Source organism: Sylvia atricapilla, chromosome 1 (genome assembly GCF_009819655.1).
Source record: "Sylvia atricapilla isolate bSylAtr1 chromosome 1, bSylAtr1.pri, whole genome shotgun sequence".
Lineage (NCBI taxonomy): Eukaryota > Metazoa > Chordata > Aves > Passeriformes > Sylviidae > Sylvia > Sylvia atricapilla.
Genome location: NC_089140.1, coordinates 56,944,177 through 56,968,429, shown reverse-complemented (window position 1 = coordinate 56,968,429; position 24,253 = coordinate 56,944,177). Strand labels below are relative to the sequence as shown.

Genomic DNA, 24,253 nt, shown 5'->3' with positions numbered 1-24,253 from the left:
TCACAGGTTGAGCACAAAGGGTTGAAGTGAATGGGGTGACATCAAACTGGCTTTAGATCACTGGAGTTCTACAGGCTCATCTTAGGCCCAGGTCTCCTCATAATGTACTTAGATGTAGAATTCAACAAGAGAAGCTCGAGGGCAGGGAGGCCCCAGAGCAAGACCTTGGCAAATCAGAGAGATGGGTAAGCATCAAAAATAGTGTCTTGGTTTGAAAGACAGTGCCTGCCAAGGAAGATGGGAACCTCCCTTGGAATGGAACATGTGACCCTCTTCCCTCCAAATTATGATAACTTTGACATTACGGGGCTGTCAGGCAAAGATATAGGAAAAAGAATAATAGTTCTTTTCATGTGTATTACATATATACTTGTGTACATATATATATAAAACAAGGCAAATAAACAACCTCACCGGCAGCAACAACAAACAGAAGTGGAAACCCAGTGACAGCCTTCCCTCGGCTGCAGGCACTTTCCCCTTTGGTGTAGTTACAGTCACAGCCAGCAGGAGTGCTGGTGGCTCCTGGCCAGGCAGGGCAGGTGCGGTGAATCCCCCACGGCTGCAGGGGGCACTGTGGCACGAGCACAGCTCTCTCCATGTGGGTAACGGCAGCAGAGCCGTCAGGAGAGAAAGAAAGGGACTTCCTTTACAAACTCACTCACGAGGGGGCAGCTCGTCCCAGTACCCCTCTGGATGATGAAATGGATTGCAGCAGGATCCTTGGAGCAGCGGGCTAGAACAGCAGAGGTAGGCACAGCTGGGGTGATAAAAACTGTAGCAGAAACTCCAGAGCTGGACCAGGAGCTACAGGGTATCTCTGAGGGCAGGAGATGTCCTGTTAAAGTGTAGCAAAAAGCTCAAAGCAGCAGCAGAAAACAGCAGCACTGGGCAGAGGAAGACTGCCTTCTGCAAGCAGCTGCCGTAAGCATCCAGAAGATGCTCCCTCAGAAGGAGGATGGGAGTCAGGGTTCTGGGTTTTCCCCTGCAGCACCCGAGTAGATGCTGAGGGTCCTTTCCAGTGAGATCAGGTGTTGAAAAGGTCCCACTTCAACAGCTGTTCTTACAAGCAAAGGCTCACCCATGGTAAGGAAAAGCAGTGCATGACAGAACTCTGCATTGACAGCAAATTCTCCCCGCAGCAGCAGCCCAACTCTCTCCCCTCCAAAACTGAGAGTGAAAGAGAGCAAGGGGTAAGCCCAGCCCCTCATCCCACAGCCAAACACTCACGGTACCTCTGCACTTCCAAAGAGAAAGCACCTCAGCTAAGAGACTGCAGCTAACTGCACTCCTTCCCCTCCCCACTCCCACTTTGTTTCTCTTAAATATCCATTGTTCCAGTCTCTTAGGTAACAAACGGGAGAGAAATTGCCTAAGAAAGAAAAAAATTGAACAAATCCTAACCTCCAACACATATGAAGTTTAACAAGGGCAATGCTGGATTCTGCATCTGGGATGGGGCAACCCTGGATGTACAGATGGACTAAGGGAACAAGACACTGGAGACACAAGCACCACGGAAAGGGACCTGGGGATCCAGGTTGATGGCAAGTTAAATGTGAGTGCCCATACAGCCAGGAGAGCAAACCATGCCCTGGGAAGCATCAGGCACAGCATCACCACTATTAGAGAACACCCAAAAAAGGGCAACCAAGACAGTGAAGGGGCTGGAGGGGAAGCTGAACAAGGAGCAGCTTAGGTCACGCTGTCTGTTCAGCCTGGAGGAGACTGAGGGGAGTCCTCGTCGTGGTATTCAACATCCTCACAAGGGGAAGTAGAGAGGCAGACCCTGATCTCTCTTCTGTGGTGACCAGTGACAGGACCCGAGGGAACAGTGAGTCAGGCGAGGGTTAGGCTATGTAAATATGTAATTGAACCACATTCACATATCATTTATATGTATATGTGTGTGTATATATATAAAAAATACATAACACTTTGAAATGACAGACAGCAAACCATTAGTAAATTACTTCCTCCAAAATACTATGTTAGTTCTCTGATTGGCAAAACCATGCAGAACAGGTGATTTTAGCCTACCATCCACTTCTGGATATGAGCCCATTTTCTATCATATGAATGCTGAGAAAACTACAGAATGTAAAAAGAAAACCAAACAAAACATTTACAGTACAAATTACAGTCACCACATAAGATTGGATTCCTGAATTGAAAACTCAGATAGATCTACATAATTGCCATGTAATCTTCAGAGTAATAGCAAGTATCTATAGCAGTTCAAAAACTGAAACTGTGTGCGCAATGAGAACCATATAAAATTAAGGCAAAAAATGTTTTGCATATTTAGCTTATTACCACAGGAAAGAAAAAACCCACAACAACTAAGTATGAGCATTAGATGGACTTGAGTGTAATCACGATAAATAATAAATTCTCAGTGTTTTACATGCAATGTCAAACACAGAATTAAATGCAACAACTATTTAACAACCAAACGGCCAAAAACCTGTTGCTAGGATTTTTTTCTCAAGAAATGTAAACTCTTTTTAGGAGAAACGTGTGGAGCAGCACACAACAGTATGTGTAAATATTACCCCATTTTAATAATTTTTTTTAAAAAACCCTTGACAACAGGTATTTACTGTGAATCCTTTCAGTATAGTCCAATTCTAATGCTGAAAATACTCACATAAAATTGAATTACCCTAAAAGACAAAATCGTATGAAAGTGGAAAAATAAAATACATTATAAATTTTTGTAAAGATTTGCAATAATTCCTGGTGAGTTATACTACCTCCTTTTGATGTCGCTCCAGCTCTCTCATACGTATATCTCTTGCTTCTGCTCGAGCTGCCCGTTTTGCTGCAAGTCTGGCTTCTGCCTACAAGCAGATGGAAAATAATTAGTTTTAAAAAAGATTTTTGAATAATAGCTTGAGTACTCAATCTCTTCACAAGTAGACCTTAAGGCTTTAACATCTTCACAAGTACACACTGAGATTTTAACACCATAATACAGAAGTAATAAAAAATTAAATTTCAAAAAGAATATGTATCTAACTCTTTAAAGATAGCATCGCTAGTTGAAAGAATCAGACGTTCATTAAAAAAGTCATAGAATGGCTTGGGTGTAAAGTGACCTAAAAGATCATCTGATTTCAAAGCCCCAATCCAGGTGCCATCAACTAAATCAGGTCGTTCAATTGCCCATCCAATGTGGCCTTGAAGAGTTTCAGGGATGGGACTTCCACAACTTCTCTGGCCAGCCTGTTCAGTGCCTCACCACACCCCCAGCAAGAATTTCCTCCTAACATCTAATTTAAACCTACTCTCTTTTAGTTTAAAACCATACATTGCCCTGTATCCTAACGCTATCTGCTTGTGTAAAAAAAGTCATTCTCCCTATTTTTCATAAGCCCCTTTCAGGTACTGGAAGGTCACAGCGAGGTCACCCCAAATCCATATCTTCTTCAGGCTGAACAACCTCAGCTCTTTCAGCCTCTCTTTATAGGTGAGGTGCTTCATTCCTTCAAGCATCTTCATAGCCATCAACAATTTCTCCCAATCTGGACTCACATCTGAGATTGCCCTGACTGATGTGCAGTATGTTGTACTTGAACTCGTTGAACTTGAAGAGGTTCTCATGGGCGCAAATTTGTCCAGGTGGCCCTGGATGACATCCCATCCTCCTGTTGTGCCAACTGCACCACTGCTTCACAGATATGCAAACTTGCTGAGGGGTACACTCAATCCCACTGACACTATCATTGATTAAGGTATTAAAGAGCCCTGGGAATAAGAGGGAATAAATTTTGCCATACAGGTAAAGTTTGAGGAAAGCATAAGGTCAGTTTTTTAATGTCTGAATAATGAGTTGACAAAAATTCTCTCAAATTCTTTAAATATTAAACCACTGAAGACAGGTTTTCCACCAAAGATTCCAGCTGTCTATGTAATGTTAACCTCTTTGGCTGCAATGCAAGATTTCACCAAAAGTATGTATTCTATTGCCATCTGTTGAAACTGGCTGGGGAGGTGTTTTTCTTTATCTCTTCTATGACCCATTCCTCATAACTCTGAGGGGGGAGGGAGTCTTATGTTAATGGACCAGCTGTTAAAACAAGGTAGGGCAGTGTTTTTTATCTCTTCCACAACCCATCCTCCTTCCAGGGGCTAATATCTTCTGTTAATGGGGCATTAAGGCTCACTGCATGACTGATAAAATTACATCATTCCATTGTGAGATGCTCTACCCAGTGGGAGGAGTCAAGCATTCTACCTGGATAAAACCTGAGATTCGGAACACCAGGACAGCCTGTTTTCCACTGGATTCCCAGAGGAAGACTGGACCCATTTCACCATCACTGGACCTTCAGAGAAAACTACACCCTTCTACAGGATAACCTCAACTCCAACAGAACCAATCTGTCACTCCAGGACCTAAATGGACTGCTATGAACACCTTGACCAATGTTGGGGCGTATTCTGATTCTGTCAGTGTTTTCTTTTTTGTTTGCTTTTTTTGTACTACTACATTTTTATTTTTAATATTCCTAGTAAAGAAGTCTTATTCCTATTTCCCCTATCTTTGCCTGAAAGCCTGTTAATTTCAAAATTATAATAATTGGGGGGAGGGGGCTTACATTCTCCATTTCAAAGGAGGCTCTAGCTTTCCCTTTCCAAACCTGGACAGTTAATTAAAAGCTTTTGAGGATCAGCAGCAGCTAAAAAAATCAGAACTCCTACCAACCAACCAATTATAAAAGTTCTTAAAATGTAAAATCAAAAAGTTTTTGCTTTTGATTAAGGATAGGATTTTCCCTGCTTTTGCCACTGTCACAGCAAATGTTTATGTAAAACACTGGAAACCTATAAACCTATTTTACTGTGCTTCAGGAAAATGAAACAGGTATATAACTTTGAGCTTAACTTTAAGTTATGATTAAACTACAGGCACAACAATATCAAATAATGACAAAACAGAAGGCAGAGTCGCTATAGCTTTATTACTCAAAATAGTTTGTGTTAATTCCAAATGACTCATGAAGACTATTTTTTCTTTATTTTGCATATGCAGATAAAACAATTCCAAGGCTGTGCCAACTCTTGACCACCATAATGGGATCTTTTTTATGAAGCAGCATAAAGCTACTCTTCTTTCTACCTGACAACAACACACAAGCAAAGGAAGGAAATTTCCATGCAACAGAAGTACTTCTATTTGTAGGCCATTGTTGTTCTGTCACATAGAGACTGTAAAACAGGCAGGTATGCAGCAAAGAAGGAAAAAGGACTCGAGCTGATATGTTTGGGTTTAGTTTTGTCTATAAAAAAGAAGATAGATGCATTTGGCCTTTATGCTCTGACAAGGCTTTACTTTTAAAGATACAAAGTTAATTGGTTTACTGATCAATGCTAAAAATCGATTCACATTTCACCACTCTCTCCTAGTCCTACACCAAAGATCTAACTTTAAAATCCTACAGTAAAAGGGAAGCTCCAATTCACTAAATAAGTCACAATCCAATTTACTAAACCCTTGATAAAATACAAGTGAATTTACAAACATTTATCATAAAATAGGTGCCTAAAATGGAAGAAAATCTTATGTGCTTAGAGATTTTTTTTAAGAAATGGCTTAATATTACATTAATTTTTAATCTGAGCCAACTAGATTCCTCTAGAAAGCACACATTCTCAAAAAAGACAAAAAACTTGGCAAGTTAACTAAAAGGACAGTTTTCAGGCTTCCTTTACCATACCTCAGAGCAAAAGACAAATTATAGTACCATTAGAAAGCCGTAATACCGAGTAATTCTTAATTCTCAGCAGATCTGTTAGAGCACAGGCCTCATGCTACCAATGTATCAGTCACACAATTCTTCATAGCTACGTTATTGAAATTTAAAATTAACAATAATAGAGAAACAACCGTAATTCAAAAGGACATAGTTTTCTTCCTGGGTGCTTCTATTTACTCTATTGCCTTACTGAAAAAGCCCATGAAAGTTGTGAAACAAATTATCACCTACAAATCCTTAACAATAAAATTCATCAGCTAGATTGAAATAAAGTCATTAAATATCTGCTAAAGAACACGTAGAGCCACAGTAGCTTTGGATAAAGCTTAGACTATAGAAGCAACACAGAAACACTAGTCTACTAATTTTAACTTTTTTGAATAAACCAGCAAAAGTAAAGGCAGTTGCGTTATCATGCTTTTCAATTCAACTAGTATTTGATTTGAGAGAGAATACCAATACTATCCCTTGCTCATAGTAACTTGGGAGCCAATACAGATTGCTTTCTACACCCTTATCATTAAACAAAGTCCCATCTTAGAAAAGGATAGACTGGCCACTACAGTATTGATTTCAGTTTCACTGGTCGTTATTCTCTATATAGTCCTTAGACCAGACACACATTAATAAATATTATATAAAATAATAAATATATTATCAATAATAGTATATGTAAATATTAATAAAATAATATTATGATAATTATAATGGTGTAATATTATATAGTTGTGAAGTACAGCTTATTAAAAAGTGATTTAACATACCAAGTTCCTATTTTTCTGAAGTAAAAATACAACAGTGCATTGTCCAAGATCTAGGAACTCTGACACTATTTCAGAAGCTTCCTAAGGGAACTTTGAACTGATAAAAAGAAATGGGATAGCTGAATTTTCTTGAAGACTTTAACTGCAAATAAGATATGAAGTTTTTAAACCTGGTACACTTATGCTTGTGGCTTAAATGGAAAGAATGTTATAAAATCTAGAGGGCAAACAGCCTGTAGGTAAAGATACAATAATTCAGCATGAAATTTATTCAGAGAATTGATCAAAAAAGGATATACATAGACTACAGAGGAGATCTTCATAACCAAAGAAACTGGGTAGGAAAACAAGGAAACAAAGAAGACGTCCTTGCAACTTTGCTTGGGTAAGAAAAACAGGACTAATTAATAAAATATTAATTTATAACTAAATCTCTAAATTCTTTTGTATATGAACACAGTCATACTACTCATATTTACCTTCTACTCTAGGACAAATTTGTGGTTTTAAACCAATCCTGTATTTCTTTGGGTATTAGCTTTGGTCTAAGTAACAAAACAAAGCAATCTGTTCACCACTGAGTTCTGAAATTCCTTATTTCAAAATAGATACCATTTTTTGTTCTTTACATGAACAACAGAAAAAAAGAGCAATGTTTCCTTATATCTGCATAAAAAGCATTTCATTCTAGAAGATTATTATTCTGGCTGTTTTCAAGCAGTTCAGCAGTACCTTACAGCAGTATTCACTTTGGTTTACTTTATTGCATACATTTAGTAAATATAGAAGTAGCAAGACAATGTTCTTCTTCCAGGAGTTGACACAGTCGCTTTCCTGATTTTCACCTAAAAACCAATTGTTATAAATTATTTCTAGTCATTTAGGAAGCCATCTCTACTTCAATTTTTTCATCTTTGTTTTTAAATATATAATCTAACACAATCTTTTGGAAACTCTTATCTCAACTTTCAAGGATAATGTAGTTTTTCAGTTAAATCGAAGATATTTTTTGCAAGAAAGAAAGAAGAAAACAAAGATGAGACTTTAACTTGAATACCTTTGTAAAGACTGAGTCTGGATTTTCTCCTCTCTGATGTATTTTTTTTATAGCAACCATCTTCATAGCAATCATCATGTTTTTACCAGGTAAGCAGTATGACATTAAGACAGAATTGATACAATAGAGGCTTCCCTCCATGTTGAATAAGGAGAAGCATAACATCTATCTCCATAGTGAAGATAGGCATATTTTTCCTTTTCTTGTCTGCAAGAAGGAATTTACTAGAAAGAAATAGTATTTTATTTTTGATTTTTATACTCTGGATAAGGTGACTCTTTAATTAGCTCAGATTCAGCATAAAGGCTTCATAAGGTTAAAATATAGGCTATCTCAAAATGTAATTCACCTGTGAAAAAATTAAGAGTTATTTTGTCACCACGGGCTAATGTATACATACAATATAGAACTCATTTCTCTCTCTGCCAAGAGATAGTCAGTCCTGCAGTTTCCAGCGTAGGAGGCCCGGTTAAGAAGCATTTTGCTTCTTCCACCAAATGGCAGTGGTGAGGGCACCGACTGCCCCTGCTGCAGGACCTACTGCTCCTTGTCTGTCACAGCTGCGTGGAAGGGCACTAGGACACCCTGCCGGCTCTGGCTAAGCATCAGGGCAAGCATTTTAAAAATGTTCACCGCAATTCTTAATAAATAACCACGTACAGCAACTTAATTCCATCTTTTCTCGTTAAGAAAACAAAGTATTCTGTCCGCATGGCAGGGAGGCTGGAATTAGATGATCTGTAAGGTCCCTTTCAATCCAAACCATTCTATGATTCCTTCTGCTGCTCAGTTCTTCTGTATTCTCATTTCCATGCTTTTGGCCCTTATCTCCATACTTTCTCATGAAATCAAGGCAATAGCATCATTTATGCGCCAAAAGTATTTGTTATGGCTCCTCAGAAATCTCTTTTCCATTTCTGATGTCTCTGCCCCAATTGCCTCCAAACAAAATCTTACATTTTAACATGACTTAAAGGCTTACGAGTCTTTATTTCTAATGTCTTGTTCTTTTTCAGTTTATTGTACAGATTCATATATATATATTATAAAATCTCTAGAATATCTTGTATCCTATAAAATATTCATCACTATTAAAAATAAACAAGACTTTGAATTAATACTAAGGTAGAAATAGCCAACAGAAAAATACTTAGAGACCTCTTACTAAAACAAAATAAAAAACAATCTAGCATCTACAAAGATAATATCCATGAGGATGGAACTCTTTGGGACTTCTTAACAGAAGGTGAACCGACATGAAGAGAAAAACTTGTACTAAACTTTGAATAGATTCATATGACAAACACTGTTAACTGTTACTAAATTCATGATATAGCCCTCAAACATTTAAAAATACTCAACTCAGCTTTTTCCACCATGGCAATTCAGTAACATTACATCTATATCAAAGTAAGAACAATTGCGCTCTACTCAAAGTTGAGCAATTACAAAGTGAATTTTAAATTAAAATGAAACTTTATTCTCTCCCATGAGAAAACACCTTAAGAGTTTTCCATGTTCTTGTTATACAGTGAAAACAGTAATAAAAACAGTTCCTGGAAAAAACCCACCAAACCAAAACACAGAGACAACAGCCCTCAAGGGAGAAATCCAGTGAACACTGTTACAATGTTGCTTGTCCACAAACTCTAGTTCTCTGTCATCTAGTTATACAGCCCTGAAGGATGGAAGAGCTGCTGATGGTTACATGCCAAAAAAGGTTATGAATCCTGATTGTGCCTTCAAACTCCTGTTTGGCAGGTTGAGGACGGTGAGATGACACGTGTCAGACTCTTCTCGCTCTCTGCCATGATATTCATTGTATCTGAGCATGAACCACAGACAGAACACAGAAGTGCCTGAAGCCTCTGACCTCATATTATCAGACTAGTTTTGAAGAAAGAAGTCTCACGTAATACTAAAAGATGTTGATGAGAGGTTACTGCTAAATATTTTAAATTAACCATTTGTCTACAAACTACTAAGTTAAGTGAAGCAGTGATGTACTATTCAGCCAAAGATATTCTGTCTGCAAAAGAATTTAATAAGCAAAGAATTCCCAATACAAACACACATGGAAAACATCTTGAGGTCATATCAGATTGTCCTGGGTTGTAGTTTAGGATGTATTCTATCACCATCTTCAGTTAATGGCCCATCAATGCCTTTTGCATGACTCAGAGATAACTCCCTCCGGGAGTTATCTTTCTCTTTAATGGGCCATTAAGGCCCTCTTCCATGACTCATCATCCCATTGTGAGATGTTCCGCCCATGGGGAAGAGCCAAGCATTCTCACCTGGATATAAGCTGAGATTTGGGACAGTAGAAGCAGCCCTCACTGGATTCCCAGAGGACCGGAGCTACCAGACCTTTCTACAAGATTTCTGTTTCAGGAAGACCACCTCGTCTGGACTGTTTCCATCACCCTGATCAGGTTGTATTCTGACTCTGTCACTGGTTTTTCTTTTTGTATTTATTTTATTTTATTTTATTCTATTTTATTTTCCTTTTCTTCTCATTAAATTTTATTAGAGCCTCTTACTTGGTTTGTTTTTAAACCACAACACAGATGTATTCAATGTAAACTGTGAACACAACCTTGAAAACATGAACCTCAATTTTCATTTATCTAGTTATGTGGGAATAAATGAGAATATAATGTTGCCAGGAGCCTGAAGTTGCAGTAGACAATCATTATCTGTACTTTGGGAAGCTCAAAATTTGAACAAGATATATGAAACTGTCTTCTGAATCTGAGAAAGCTAACAATTTCAGAATCCATTACAAAAGCTAGAGAAAAGCAAAAGGTCATAAAAAGGAACTCCATATTTTCAAGAGATCAGCTCTTTTTTTATTTTAAAAGATAAGCAGATTTCAAATTAACTTTGCTATAATTAGAATATACTCACTACTCCATCTTAATGTAGTTGGGTGCTCTTACATCCACAGTTCCTTTATTTCCTTGCAGGGAGCACATGGACAATTTATCTACACCCGCTCCTGTAACTTTCAAAAAAAGCATGATAACCTGTTGTACCAAGATAAGACTGGCAAACTGATCAACTGCAAGTAATCTCACTTCAGACACTGTGAAATACGGAGAGTGCATTGCTTCCAGGAAAGGATGAACAGATAGATCCCTGTCCCTGGATATATACATCACCTTTACTCTTCCTCAGTTCCAGTGAGCAAGGAAATTCAATGCCAGGAAAAATAATACACCATTGTATAAAAAGTATGTCCCTAAAAAAGAGGTTTAGTAACTCAAATGTTCTTGGAATAAGGTAGAAATTCACTCCAGTGTTGATGTTTTAGCATACTTGTGTGTAACACACACATCACAAAAACGCTTGTCTCAATGCATAGCCCAAAACCTAGGAAAAGATATGGAAGAGCTCTCTACGTAACAGAAGTTAAGTACAAGAAATAAAGGGGATGGGACAGCCAACAGAAGCAAAAAGTTTTCTGATGTAGAGGAAAGATGGAAAAAAACTGAAGAAATATCAGAGGAAGCAGTCTGACCAGCCACCTCAGATCCTACAACAGTGCCCTTATCTTCCATTAAATATTTTCATATAAAATGACATCAGATTCAACCACTGCAGAAAAACGACTGTATGGAAATGAATTTAGTGGATCAGTGCCAAAGAATTCTTTAAACCAAATCTCCTACAAAGCAAAGTTTACTGGTACTAAAAGGAAGATAACTTTTTTTTTGACACATGCCATAGAACAAAGAAATCACTATTTTGTCAAATTAAAAGTAATAAAGCAAAGCACTTCCTGAAACCTGAACTTTTAGAGAAAAATCACCCTGAAAACCACCCATACATTACTCTAGAGTCACTTCACTAGAGTTCTTTGCATTACAAATTCCTAGTGCCATTTTGTGACTGCTCTGAATGCCAGAGCACTTTTATGCAGTTTCACCACACAGATCATCTGAAGTGCAGCCTTTTGCACATACTCTGTTTACCATCTCAATACCTAGAATCTCTTAATATGTAGCAGACTTTTAGGAAGATTTTGCACAGAAGACAAGTGGATTACAGAACTCAATTCAATTCTACTAAGAAATGTCTTCTAAAAAGATGGAATGCAAGAGAACAAAGCCCAACAGTAATTTTAAGCAAGATAGTATGCATTACATCTTGTTATTGAGATCCTTTTCTAGGTTAAACAACAAGTTGATGTTATGAAAGCATGCATATACTCAAGGAAATTTAAGGTCATATTCTTTCTTTTTTTATTCATTGTTTTCCCCAAAAAATGAGAGATGGAACTTGATGAGTGAGATCATACATGATCCAGAGTCCCACAGAGAACCTGGCTGATAGAGTGAGACTTTCCATTAGAACTTGAACATGACTGTGAACGTGACTTTCTGAAAAGTTACCAACTAAAATTTTTTTTTTAGTGACCCAGTAAAAACTTTTACTTACAATCTAAGACAGATACTCTTAAAGCTGCCCAAAGCAGCTTTCTCTTCAGACACCTATCACCTACCTATTTTGTCTTACATACATATACAGAAAACTATTTACATTACAAAGCCAATAACAATCTGCATTTTGCACTCATTTATGTCAACCAGGGCAAGCAGCTTTTTAGATAATGTAGCCTTAAAGAACCTGGATCCACTTGTAAACAAACAGTATTAAGGTTTTTGTTCCCTAGTCAGAGCATTTCCAGCTAGAAAAACTCTGCTCCAAACAGACATCTCTAAGACTTTAAATTCCAACTGCCTATATCCAGTGGGACCAAATTCCCCTTTGTATCAACTTCTTATTAATTGCACTTTTTGCTGGTTATCTCCAGCCCTCTTTTTTTTTTTTTTTTTTTTTTTTTTTTAATGTGGTGAAAATCTTGGTACAGTATGCATATTAGGCTTATTTGGAAAGAAATGCGACTTCTCACATTTGAAAAAGATTCTATTACAAATATATTTTAATAACAACCACTACACTTTCAGCACTAATACACTATACTTACCATCTTAAGAATGCTATACACTGTAATAGAATAAATGTGTATGTTTTTTTAGTTTTACACTTGAGATAGCACCTGGATTTTTATTTATCTTTAAACATATAAGTATCTGTAGAAATAGCTGCTAGGCTTAAGTGTACATCTGTGAAGTTACACTAAACATAGTGAGATCTTAACTGTATTATGACATTTCAGTTAATCTGATTTTTTGATCTGTCATTCTCTTACTTTATATTAATTGTTATATTTTTGGATAATTATACTTTTTTATGCACATCTTAAAAAAATAACTCTTCCTGCATAATGAGATTACTTTCATCCCTATCTCTGAGTTCAAGACACTAAAATTAACAAACCTCTCTGGCAATGTTGCTTAGAGCTTCATCCTCTGCAGAAAATCTGTCTTTCACTGGAGTTCTCTTCCGTCCTGATCCAGGAGTTCCCATCTTTATTCTCTGAATCTGTATTTGAAAACACAGACAGAAAAAAAGCTCAGTTTTAATTAAGATCTGGAACTAAAAACTAAAAATCAACTAACCTACACTCCAAAATGTCCTAAGTTTTCCAGTCTTTAGCTACATCATACTCAAGAAATCTATGTAATTGGCATGCAATGGTAAAACTTTATCACGAAAGCTTGTGGCAGCTTTACAGAACACCACTGCATCTTTCAAGGTGCACATAGAGAATTTTTCTACTGAACAGAACCCACCAATTTACCCACAGCTTCAAATTCAGGCACAACTGTAAACTGCTCCTGGCTCAAAAAGGATACTTCTGTTGTCTGTCAACTTACATAACTCCTAAAAAGAGATACCGTTCTAAGTTATGGATGTGAAAAAAAAAACCCTATAGCCAACAAAATGTTCAAGAATTAAATTTACAGATCATTAGAGTTCGTTTCAAAACATTAAAGACTCAGCAGACAAACTTTACTTAGCATCCAAGTAGGTAGATGTGGTTTATTTACATTTTAATGCAGCTGTTCTCATGTAGCTGCAACTGAACTGCTGTCTTCTAAAGCAAAAGCTTTACTATAGCACAAATGAAGACAACTTTATGCAAAGAAAACAAAAACGAAAACACTCCTTTGACTAACAAGATTCTCAAATTGAGAAATGAAGAGAGAAACATACCACCATCATATACCAAGTATACACAATATACTCTCTTACTTTTCCTCCAGAAACCTCTTATGAATTTATAGTATATAGTATACATATATACTATATACTATATATGTAAGTATATATATATATATAAAGTATATAAAAATGACCAATAAAACAATACATGGCCCATATAGCCACAATCAGAAAAATGTTACACACACAAAAAAAATCTCAGAAAACACCAGTGTAATAGGTTTTTTTCAAATATTCTAAAAAATCCTACTTCCAGACATCCACGTCCTCCCAAATGTCAGCCTAGAATTTGGTGGTAGTTCAGCTATTTGACAAGGTAAGTATCCTACACAGGGTTTGAGAAAACACCTTAGTTAAAATAAAAATTTCTATTTGCAAGAAGAAATGTAAAAAATAACTAGCAAAGGCTATCCTTTTGAAACTGAACTGGCACAAGAACCACCTTTCTTACTCGATCTAGCTAGCAAAGACTCAGTAATTGATTAGTTTAGTCAAAGGGGAAGGAGGAAAAAAACCCAAAGTAATTGGTATTTTTGTACAAGCAGAGTTTTTCCTTTATTACTTATACATAGCAATCACATAGCCAAAATATATTGGAGTATTTTCTGGCACTCAAAGACAACAAGAAGCCTCACAAGACCTTCTTTTTTCTCTCTTATATTTTATCTTCTACACCTTCTCACCATCCTCCCCTTAATAACTTTATACCACTACTCCTATCTTTTCCTTACAAGCAAGAATTTTTACTCTGCTTCAGATTTTACAGGTATTTTGCTATTCTTCATCTGCTCAGTATTGTCACTGCTAATCCATTTGGTGAGTTTGTATTTCTAGTCTTAAAACCAAGCAAGTAAACTTATGTCTTGCACTCAGGTAAATTTAGATAAATACATGCACAAACAGTTTGGAGATCTCTATGGCAAAGATTTAATCTCAGAGCTACAGGTTGCTGTCCACATTCTAAGCGTCTCAAAAAATCTGCATCTTTTTGCAGTAATTCTTACTGGGTGACTTCAAGTATTAAAGCAGATACGGCCAAACTATAAGTTACATGAACACAAACCTACTACAGAAGCCTTTAACAACGTTATATACACCAGCCACAAGAAAAATCATGAAATGTTTATTACAATTAGTGCATTCATGTAAGAACAGAAGTCCAATCTACCTTCTAAAAGTCACTAAGCATGAAATTATTTTAACTGACACATTAAAGGCCATATTTCTTTAAAAAGTATGTACCAGAATAACTGCACATACCATAGACTTGAACTGCATTTGTTGACATCTTTTAAACAATGTATCATTTCTAATAGACAAACTTTTGTTTGGTAACTAAGTTAAATGCTTGTATCTGGCAGACTGATTTAGGGAATGTAATAGGTTATAGCTAAAATATGGCTAATTTTAGTACAGCTCTGGTTTACAGGAAGTACTAATTTACAGAGTAATTATTTCATAAAAATTAGATGCTGATGCTTTAAATGAGGAAAAACACATTTCATCTCAGTCACTGTGGAGCAAGACAAGTGTGGTATCCCTGACTGAGCCCAAACACAAGAGAGAAGAGGACATATTACCCAGAAGCTATACAGAGATGTTGTCTACAAGGAGGAATTAAGAAAGTCAAAGCTTAGCTGAAGCCAAAACTAGCAAAGGCTGATAAGGAAAGAGAAAGGCTACTCGAAGGACATCTGAAACACAAGAAAGGACTAAGAAAACTTTAGGGCCACTGTTTAGTGACAGAGGTGAGAGTGGTGGCTGCTTGCCAAGCGCCACCCTTGGCAGAATGGTCTAGATAATAATGAATGTGAAGATGGGAATCTTTGTGTGTGTGAATCAAATAAGCACATTTGGCTGACAGGCTACACACCCAAAACTGGTCAAGTTGAAGAGCAAGAGGATTGTCAGCTACATTAAACGGAAACTAGGGTATTAGACAGAAGCACTTGTTTGAAGTAAAGGAGTCTCTTGAAAATAAAACCAAAATCAAATTCAAAGTCTGTACAGTGACAGTAGCACTGACTTTGGTGGGATAACAGCCATCAGTCAAACTCCAGTTTGATGCTCTCAGAAGTCACCCCACTGACTGCATGATACAGCATGCAGCATCTCTCCTACTGGATGCAAGATCCTGCACTCCAGCTAGCAGATGATCAGTACAGGGAGTGTCAGTAAACACCTTAGGTGTGTGAATGTGAGCTTGTTAGGTATGCTCTCACTGGCACATGCATTAGGACATAGCACAGCACATATTAGAGAACAGCACAAGGATAGACAAATCTAGAGTGTTCACATGTCCAGCAGAAATCTTGTGCAAACAGTTGAGTTGAAGAACAGAACAGTTAAACACCAGCCTACAGAGGCTGTGAAAGTTTTTCCCTGAAGATGGTAAAAACTTAACTAAGACAAGACTCTGAAAAACCTTTTCTAACTGACAACACTTTGGGCAAAGGATGACCTCCAAAGAGCCTAAAAGAAAATACACAGTTCTGTGCTTATTGTTCTCTACTTGAAACTAAACCTCAATATAAGCTTTTTTCAATTAGATGTTTCAATATTTCTTCAAGGGTCTTGTCACAATTTCTTCCACTCTATTTAAATTTTAATTAGGCTGATGTATGTCAGAGTGTTTAATTTCTTGTTATAAAGTTCGGTACTACAGAAACCTAGACATATTGCTAATATGCTATTTAGTCTATTTTTATATTAGTCGTTACGCTGCTTCTCAGGAAAATATAAGATACCAATATTTCAAATGTGTGCAGAAATACTTCTGAGATGTTTCACTTCAGTAACTTTCTGATTACACAAAAAGTTATTTTGCTGCATGGGATAAAGAATTTTACTGCCGCTTGGAATAAAGAACTTAATACATGCTGTCACATTAGAATTTTATAAAAAAACAACTAAAGAGAACACCAAAACACAACCAAAGAACAGTTTGCTATTGGTCTTTTATGGTTTAGAAGGAGTAATACACAAGGAAAGAACACTATAATATATGCTGCATTTACAGTTAAAAATTCCTGAGTCACGTCTACCACATGCCTAATTCTATAGGCATGATTACACATTGTATTATGCAACTGATGAAGTGACATCCTGTTGCATTTCATTCCAAAACACTGAAGTGTCTGAAGTCCCCAAACAAATCAGAAGACCTGTGATGAAATCCTTCATATGCACTCTCATTTATCTTCACTTCTGGCATACATAAGATTTTATCTCTTCCACAAAGTCTCTGACGTCTAAGTCTTCTTCATATTACCTTCTGACTAAAGACTCTCCTTGTTCCTTTTTTGCTTCCTAGAAAGAAGTCTTATTTGTCTTAGAGAAAAAAAAAAAAGCTACATACAAGTTCAGGGCCCATCACTCACCACCTTCAATGGCACCACCTGTTCTAAATGCCTGGGTGTATGCCAACATACTCAGCGTAACATACATAAGACTCAAATACCTTAGTGGCAACAGGCTATAAATAACAGACCAAAACTCCCTTTTTCTTTTTCAAGCAAGACTACAAGATCACTAAAATTCACCTGCGTAGACACCATTTCTGTATAATTGATTCAAAAACAGAGCAGAACAGCACTGCTCTAGAACTAATGTCTTTTAGAAACAGATTCTGAAAGCAAAAGTCTTAGTACTGCAATAGTTGCATTCGTAATTGAGAAATGACATAATCATATTGGAAACCACAATCTTCTTAGCTTGATCTTCAGTGCTTTGTCCAAGCAAACTGCGAAGGAAACAAAGCAAATAGACACAGAAAAATTTAAAATCATGCAAGACAGATACAAGAGTCTTCCTCAGAAGAAAGACCCCATACAAGGGTACTCTCCTTGCAATTAATGTTTGCTCATAGGTCCAAAACCACCCATGCAAGAAAAAGGGCTGCATGATCACAGGGTGACCCTGACCCAACAAAGGGGCATGTCGGAAGAGAGGGAGAAGTAGACTCAGTTTTAATACACTAAAAAAGAAATAGACTGAGTTTTAATGCAGTAATTTTAAGGACTAATTTGGAATTTTCATTCAGAATAACTTTGTTCAGAATATTAACTGAAACAAGAACAATTGCCAAAAAAGAGCTGCTACTATGAGTGAAAGAGCCTAACAGTAAAGCAAAAATGGAAGATCGAGAAAAGCATATAATTACAATCCGCCAAAAGATTACAGTGCTTACCACTATACTGGAGGCAAAGTTATTCCAGCTGATTAATAGTGTTTCTGTTATAAGAAGCCATCTCTAATCATGGCCCACTTCAAAAACTGTTAGCACAAAGTTTCTGCTCTGAGTGGACAAGCTTATGTCAGCTTTTTTAGGAAAAAAAAAATACTCTTTAGACAACTGTACAATCCATCTCCTTAACACAGTATATTTGCAATTTACTTGCTGTTTTAAAAACTGAGAAATACAATTTCTTATGAGTTCATGGTATTTAGCAATAGAATTACAATTCCTTAGAAGGAGTTGAAATCCCTCAGTTTGTTGGTGTTATGAAGTAAAGAGACCAACAGGAAGTCGCCAGTTAAGTCAATCAAAAAGCCATTATGCAGCTTGCAAGAGTTTGCAAGTGCCTAATGAATCCATGAAGTGTAACAGTGCCCGGCTAGCATTGGCACACAAAAGCATTGCAAGACAGTCAAGGTACTAAAGACATCCTATGGCCCTGCAGACAAGACCCTCCAGACATACCAAGCTATCTTTGGTGACCTTCACCAGTCTTCACAAATTACCAAAATTCCAAAACAATGTCTTGCAATTGCAAGTGGTGGCAACTTGTTTTATGAAATACGAGTTCTCTGCCAGTCAGTTGCCAACAGATGCAACTGGATGGAGATACCATTACTGCACAAAGTACATTAAATACATTATATTATCATCAGCCACATGCAGCATCTGGAAAGCTTTTCATAATGGCGACTCACCAGAGGATCTCTCGGGGCACAATATAAAGCATATATAACTTTCAGAGGAGCAGCATAACACAGATTGTTTTCTAGAATCAGTGCTACTGTAAAGGCTGAAGATCCATGAATAAACTAAGAATTCAAATGGACCTTTAAAATGTAAGGGGATGCCAGTACTAAAATAAGCACTATAAAAAATATGAAAATGCATAATAATAATAAAAAAATACCCACAAGGATCTTCCAGAAGTGTTTATTCTAAAGCAGAACAATCGTCATTTGTATATTGTCAGCTTTTTCAAAAGGAGTATCCTTTCTTTCGTATTGCAAAAGAATGATTGATTGCTCATTAAAAAACCAAAACACTGCTGCTATATTGAAGCTCCACTTTTTTAATGAAATGGAGAAACCCCATGGTAACAATCCACATTCTGTAACAAGCTGCAACCATTTAAAATATTTTTCCCTTGCCATTTTAATACACTCCTACACTCTTTCCTACTCATGCTACAGTTACACTACAACACAGGAACCCCACTAGACCAAGGGAAACAAATTGTCCTGCGTACCCCTTAGAACAAAAAGCAGTTGGATGAAACTATCAGCTGACATCATTCCTGCTGACCAGTTCTCTGCTGTCGTAATGAAGCCACTAGGCTTAGAAACACTTATGTCCACCTGCCCTTTCTTTGGTAAATTGCCTTTCATCTCTTCCCTAAAAGCAGATCTAACACTGCTAGCTCAAGGAAACATGAACTTTAACATCACCTTCACAAGCAGGCAGTGTTACTTACATAAACTATTTTGCAGAGCATGTAATGCATAAACACAAACCGTCCCTTACCTATAATTACACGTTACCTAGTTTCCAGATATTAAGATAATAAAATCGAAATACTTTCTCTGAAAGGACTTCTAATAATTTTTTTGTAATGCCACTGGACTGCACTAACTCATTACTATCACCACACATCTTTACATTAGTATATTACAAACAACAACACAGTATCAAATCTATTACTTATTTCTAACCCTCTGCTTACATTATGTACCAGAGCTATTAAATTATATATCATACTAATCTAGGTTTTTTGGTATATGTACATGCCAACTTGTGTGCAGTATGAAAATCTAGACCTTAATAAGCTCTACAGACCTCCACTACACTGAGTCTATATAGCACTTTCTGAAAGCTCACATGTATTAAAGTGATCTATGCCACCTTCTGAGAATATGAGACCAAAAAAAAAAGCTTCTTTGGAGTAATCGGGTGTTTAGGTCAACAAGCTACACCTGACACATTTCACTCAACTATCTTGTACTTACAAGTTTCCAGTTACAGCCAAGAATTCAGTTCAGGTAGGACTGCCTTCAGTAAGCTAAATACCTCCAAACTCAAGTAACAGGAAACAATAGCAAATAATGTCATGTAACAGGAAACAATAGCAAAATAAGTCAAACTATTTTGTACTGCTAAAGCACCTTTATCTATTCTTACATCATCACGAAGCAATTACGTTAACGAAGGAAGCAGATGTATATTAAGAGGGTAACTGTTTCTGGGCCACAATTAAACATTCAGTTACATCACTTCACAATCAAGACACGGTGAACGTTTAAAGAGCTCAGACAAACACTGATTTAATATTCCACTTTGTAACAAACTTCCTGCCCCAAAGAGGTTTCTATCTAATAATGATACTTTAAAGGGAGAAAATTGATCCTAGACCTTCCTAATTTCAAGCCAAAAAATGCCTGTAGGTCTCTCTAAAATGAGAAAACACCGAGTACATCATACAAAGTCAAGACAATACTACTTCATCTACAAAATATTTTTATTATCAGTGAAATATATAACCATGCCCTTCAAAGAGTCAAAAGAGTCATGCTAGGATTCAAGCTGAAAATCACTTAAAACACATGGAGCAGATCACAGTCCAGAACTGTTTTCGGGCTCCTTCCAAACTCATGAATGTGCTTCTCTCTCTTCTCATCCTCAGCAACGTCTTTACAATTATAGCAACAGGGTATACTAAAAAGAAAACAACGTGCTCCAAAATAAATTTAAAGCCCTCAAACGACTAAGCATCAGCAAAGAGTGACCGACTCCCAAAGCAGCTCGCTGCAGAGGGGGCACGCCCTACTGCTCCGGGAACAGCGAAGCCGAGGCAAGTAGGACGGAAGGACGGGAAGTAGTAGGAGCACGACGACAGCGTTCTCCGAGGAAGCAGGAGAGAAAGGCACCGAAATACATACAGCTGTGATTTCAGCAGATCTTCCTTCTTTCCTAATTCCACCGTTTCTACTCAACCCCCGAAGGGCGCACGGCAGCCTCCTGCGGGTCAGGAGGAGACATCGCGCCCGGCGAGCGGCAGCAGAAGGGCTAGGGCCAGGCCGGGCTCGGCTTCCCCTGGTCTGCCCGCACCATGTCCGACCGCGGCCACACAGAAGGGGCCGCACACCGCCGCCCCAAGCTTTCCTTCTGCTCCGCCGACCTGATTAAACAGTTCCGGCTGAGCCGCTCCTCCAAACCTGGAGAACCGGGTTCTCGCCCCGCTTCGTCGCCCGAGTTTTGTGTCTATGACACTCTTCCTCCTCGCGGCCCTTACCCTTACCCTGCCTGGGCCCCAGGGAGCCTTACCTGCGGGCCAGCCTGCCGCAGCACCGGCACTCCTCAGGAGGGAGGGGGAAATTGTTTCACTCTTCCCTCCACCGCTTCCAGGGGTAGGAGGGGTTCGTGGATCCGAGAATCACTTCAGGCTCCTTCCTTCCCTCACTCCCTACGCCGAGATAGGAGAACAGTGGCAAAAGCCGCCCCAAAGCAACCACAGCGCCCGCCAGACGGGGACCGTCCACGAGCCGCAGCAAGGGAACTGCTACCTCACTGAACCCTCTCCAACCTCCCCTCTCACCCGTTCCCCGCGAGGGCTTGGGTGAACCGGAGCTGCGGGCAGACAAGCCGCTCGGTTCCAGGCCGCCCTCTTCTTCCCCGCCTTGCACTCTTGCCTCTTCCCCTTCAGCGCCGAGAGCTTACGGCCACATCGAGAACCCGAGTGAGAGACTACGGTAAATTTCAAACCGCCTGCAGGGCCCTACGGAAGGAAGAAGGGGCCAGCGCTGAGCAGACGGAGAGAGGGCGAACACCAGACAACCGAAGCGCAGGACGCACCACCGCCGCTACACTTGGCCGGCCCCCATGCAGGCCCGGCGCGAAGCGCGCAGGCGCCACGGAAAAGGGCGAGAGGGCTGTACGGCTGCGTGCGCAGAGCGGGCGCGGCTGCAGGGACCGCGGGGAGCGGCGGTGGGCGGTGCCGCGCCCCGCTCCGCCCGCCTCCGCTGGCAGGATCCTAGCCGCCTCCCCGGCGGCTTATGGGGTGCTGGAGTTCCGGGCCGGCGTGGGTGACTGCGGCCTGTGGCGACCTTTCGGCTCAGGGAAGGCGAGGAGGCGATTCGAAGGAGCGGTGCGCTTCTCTCTCCCCGCTTCTCCTTTCCTCAGCAGGCAGCGAAGGCGGTGGGGGGGGTCGTTCACTGTAGTGCGTCATACTGCAGTGTGCGCTCTTCGCGTCGCGCCCCTCCTTGTCGTCAGAGGCCGGCTGACTCCGTGCTGTGGTGGATGGAGATGGGTCTGACATCGCCTGCTTTGTGCTTCATTCCCAGGTTTAGCTAGGCCTTGTTTTTATTGATCGGCTTTCCCCGGGGAGCGGCCGTGCGAGAGCTCCCGAGAGACCGCGGCCGCCGCTGACTCGCCTGCATCTGCCGCGGCCGGGCCCGTGGGAGCCGCAGTGCTCGTTTGTGTGCCCAGCTCGCACTACTTCCACACGGCACAAGAGCGTTTCAGAGGATTTGCGTGGATGGGTGCCAGACAAGGTTTATGGGTAAAATTCATTTGCAGACATTGGCATCTTAGCTTAGACTGGCCTAAACACAACCAGAGTTTAGTAATATCAAAATTTTCATACAAGAAGCCATCATAATCTCTAAGAAAAAATACAGGAAAAAAGAAATTACCATTATATATATATATATATATGTTTTGATTTGTTAAAAAATTATGGATATTGATCTAATACCGATATCAAACTATGATGGACAAAGACTCTCTAACAGTTTGAAGTTAGAAAGTGTATGTTTATTACAATGCCGGGCAGCATGTGGGATAGCTCCCAAATACACACGCGCAATTTACAGATGCTCACAGGGTCTTTTTATGTACAAAAGTGTTGAATACCCAAAACACAAATGCATATTCATAACTCTGGTCCATCCCATTCCGCGCTTCATATGGTAATTAGCCAAAAAGCAATTAAGCATGCGTAGTTTCTTCTTTGAAATGGGTCGGTGGTCCTTCTTATGGGGTGGGGTCTCAAAATGATGAAGTAAGATGGGTCTTCTTCGCTTTGACTTTTTAACCTTTTAGTGTTGGTGACACCTGGATCCTGTTTTCTCAAGACTATCTGATTTATGATCACATTGCGTTCTTGGAGTCTATTAAGCTGACAGGTCTCCTGATTTATCAGTTCCTTAAATCCGGCTTATGTTAAAAAAAAAGGGAAGTTTACCTCAACAATGTCTAGTTAGTAAAGGGAAGTCTACATCAGCAATATCTAGTTTAACTAAAGTCCTTAATTCTTCAAAATTAATATCTCAGTTTACACACAAACAGCCATGAAATTTGATGGGGTTCTGCTGTGAGAGCTTTGGGATCAGGCTGGTAGTAATACGCTTTACAACCGCTGTAGTTAAGTGCAGGGTGTGTCTAAGAGTGTAGAGATAATTAGAAGAGATGGCATTTCGTATGTTGGAAATCACATGGAAATGAAAGAGCACTGTTAAAATGACAAAGGGGTAAGACTATGGGAGGTTGATGAAGCCACTAAAAGCTTAGACAGAATCAAGATGATCCATTATTGCATAGAGGCTTGGCCTAACCTAAATTTACCTGCAAAATGGCCATGGTGTGGAACTAGAGACCCCTGGATGTGTTCACAATTAACTCAATACTTGAAATCTCGAGGAGATTCAAGTATTGAACAGATACTCTATGCTATCTGTTGGCAAAAACAAGTAGTCAAAAATAAAACAACAAAAATATGTAAGTTACAGCAAGGGAAACAAAGGAATGAAAAGCAGAAGAACCAAAAAGAAGCTAGCCATAATTGGGACCCCTTAGAACATTTGCCTCCTCCTACAGTTTATCCCAAAGTGATCCTCCAACTTCACCTGAAAATCATACCTTCCCAAACTGTAATCCCTGTTCCTTCCCCAGCTTACCCCCCTCCAATTTATAACCCCTCTTACCCTCTGCCATTCCCTAACACTGGTCTAACCTCCTCTCCTTCACCATCCACAATCCCTGCACCCCCTCACAGCTGGGAGTTAGGTCTGGCACCTAACAATGCATCCTGTCAGGCAATAAAAAACCCAAAAAGTTACCCTTACAGTAACACCAGGTCAAAAACCAAACTCTTTCCCCTAAAGGAGGTCCCATTGAGTGGGGCAGTTGGAGGAATAGGATTTGTCAATACACCTTTAACAGCGTCAGAAGTCAGAAGTTTTAAGAAAGAGCTGGGGAATCTAGTTGAAAACCCAGTAAGAATTGCCAACCAGATTGACCAGGT

The 24,253-nt window shown here is 39.1% G+C and overlaps 1 protein-coding gene across 8 annotated transcripts in view; it reads right to left on the bottom strand.

Annotated features, from left to right (window-relative positions):
• LRRFIP2 (LRR binding FLII interacting protein 2) overlaps positions 1-21,858 on the bottom strand; it is a 56,728-nt gene extending 34,870 nt beyond the window's left edge. For 7 of the 8 annotated variants that reach the window (XM_066323257.1, XM_066323276.1, XM_066323295.1 and 4 more), the window contains exons 1-3: positions 21,277-21,540; positions 12,930-13,034; positions 2,757-2,843 (exon numbers count right to left, since the gene is read on the bottom strand). In XM_066323257.1, the coding sequence (XP_066179354.1) occupies positions 2,757-2,843; positions 12,930-13,019 (177 nt within the window). In that variant the 5' untranslated portion in view covers positions 13,020-13,034; positions 21,277-21,540. The other variant, XM_066323263.1, reaches the window with a different exon arrangement.
• Between the last annotated feature and the right edge of the window lie 2,395 nt (positions 21,859-24,253).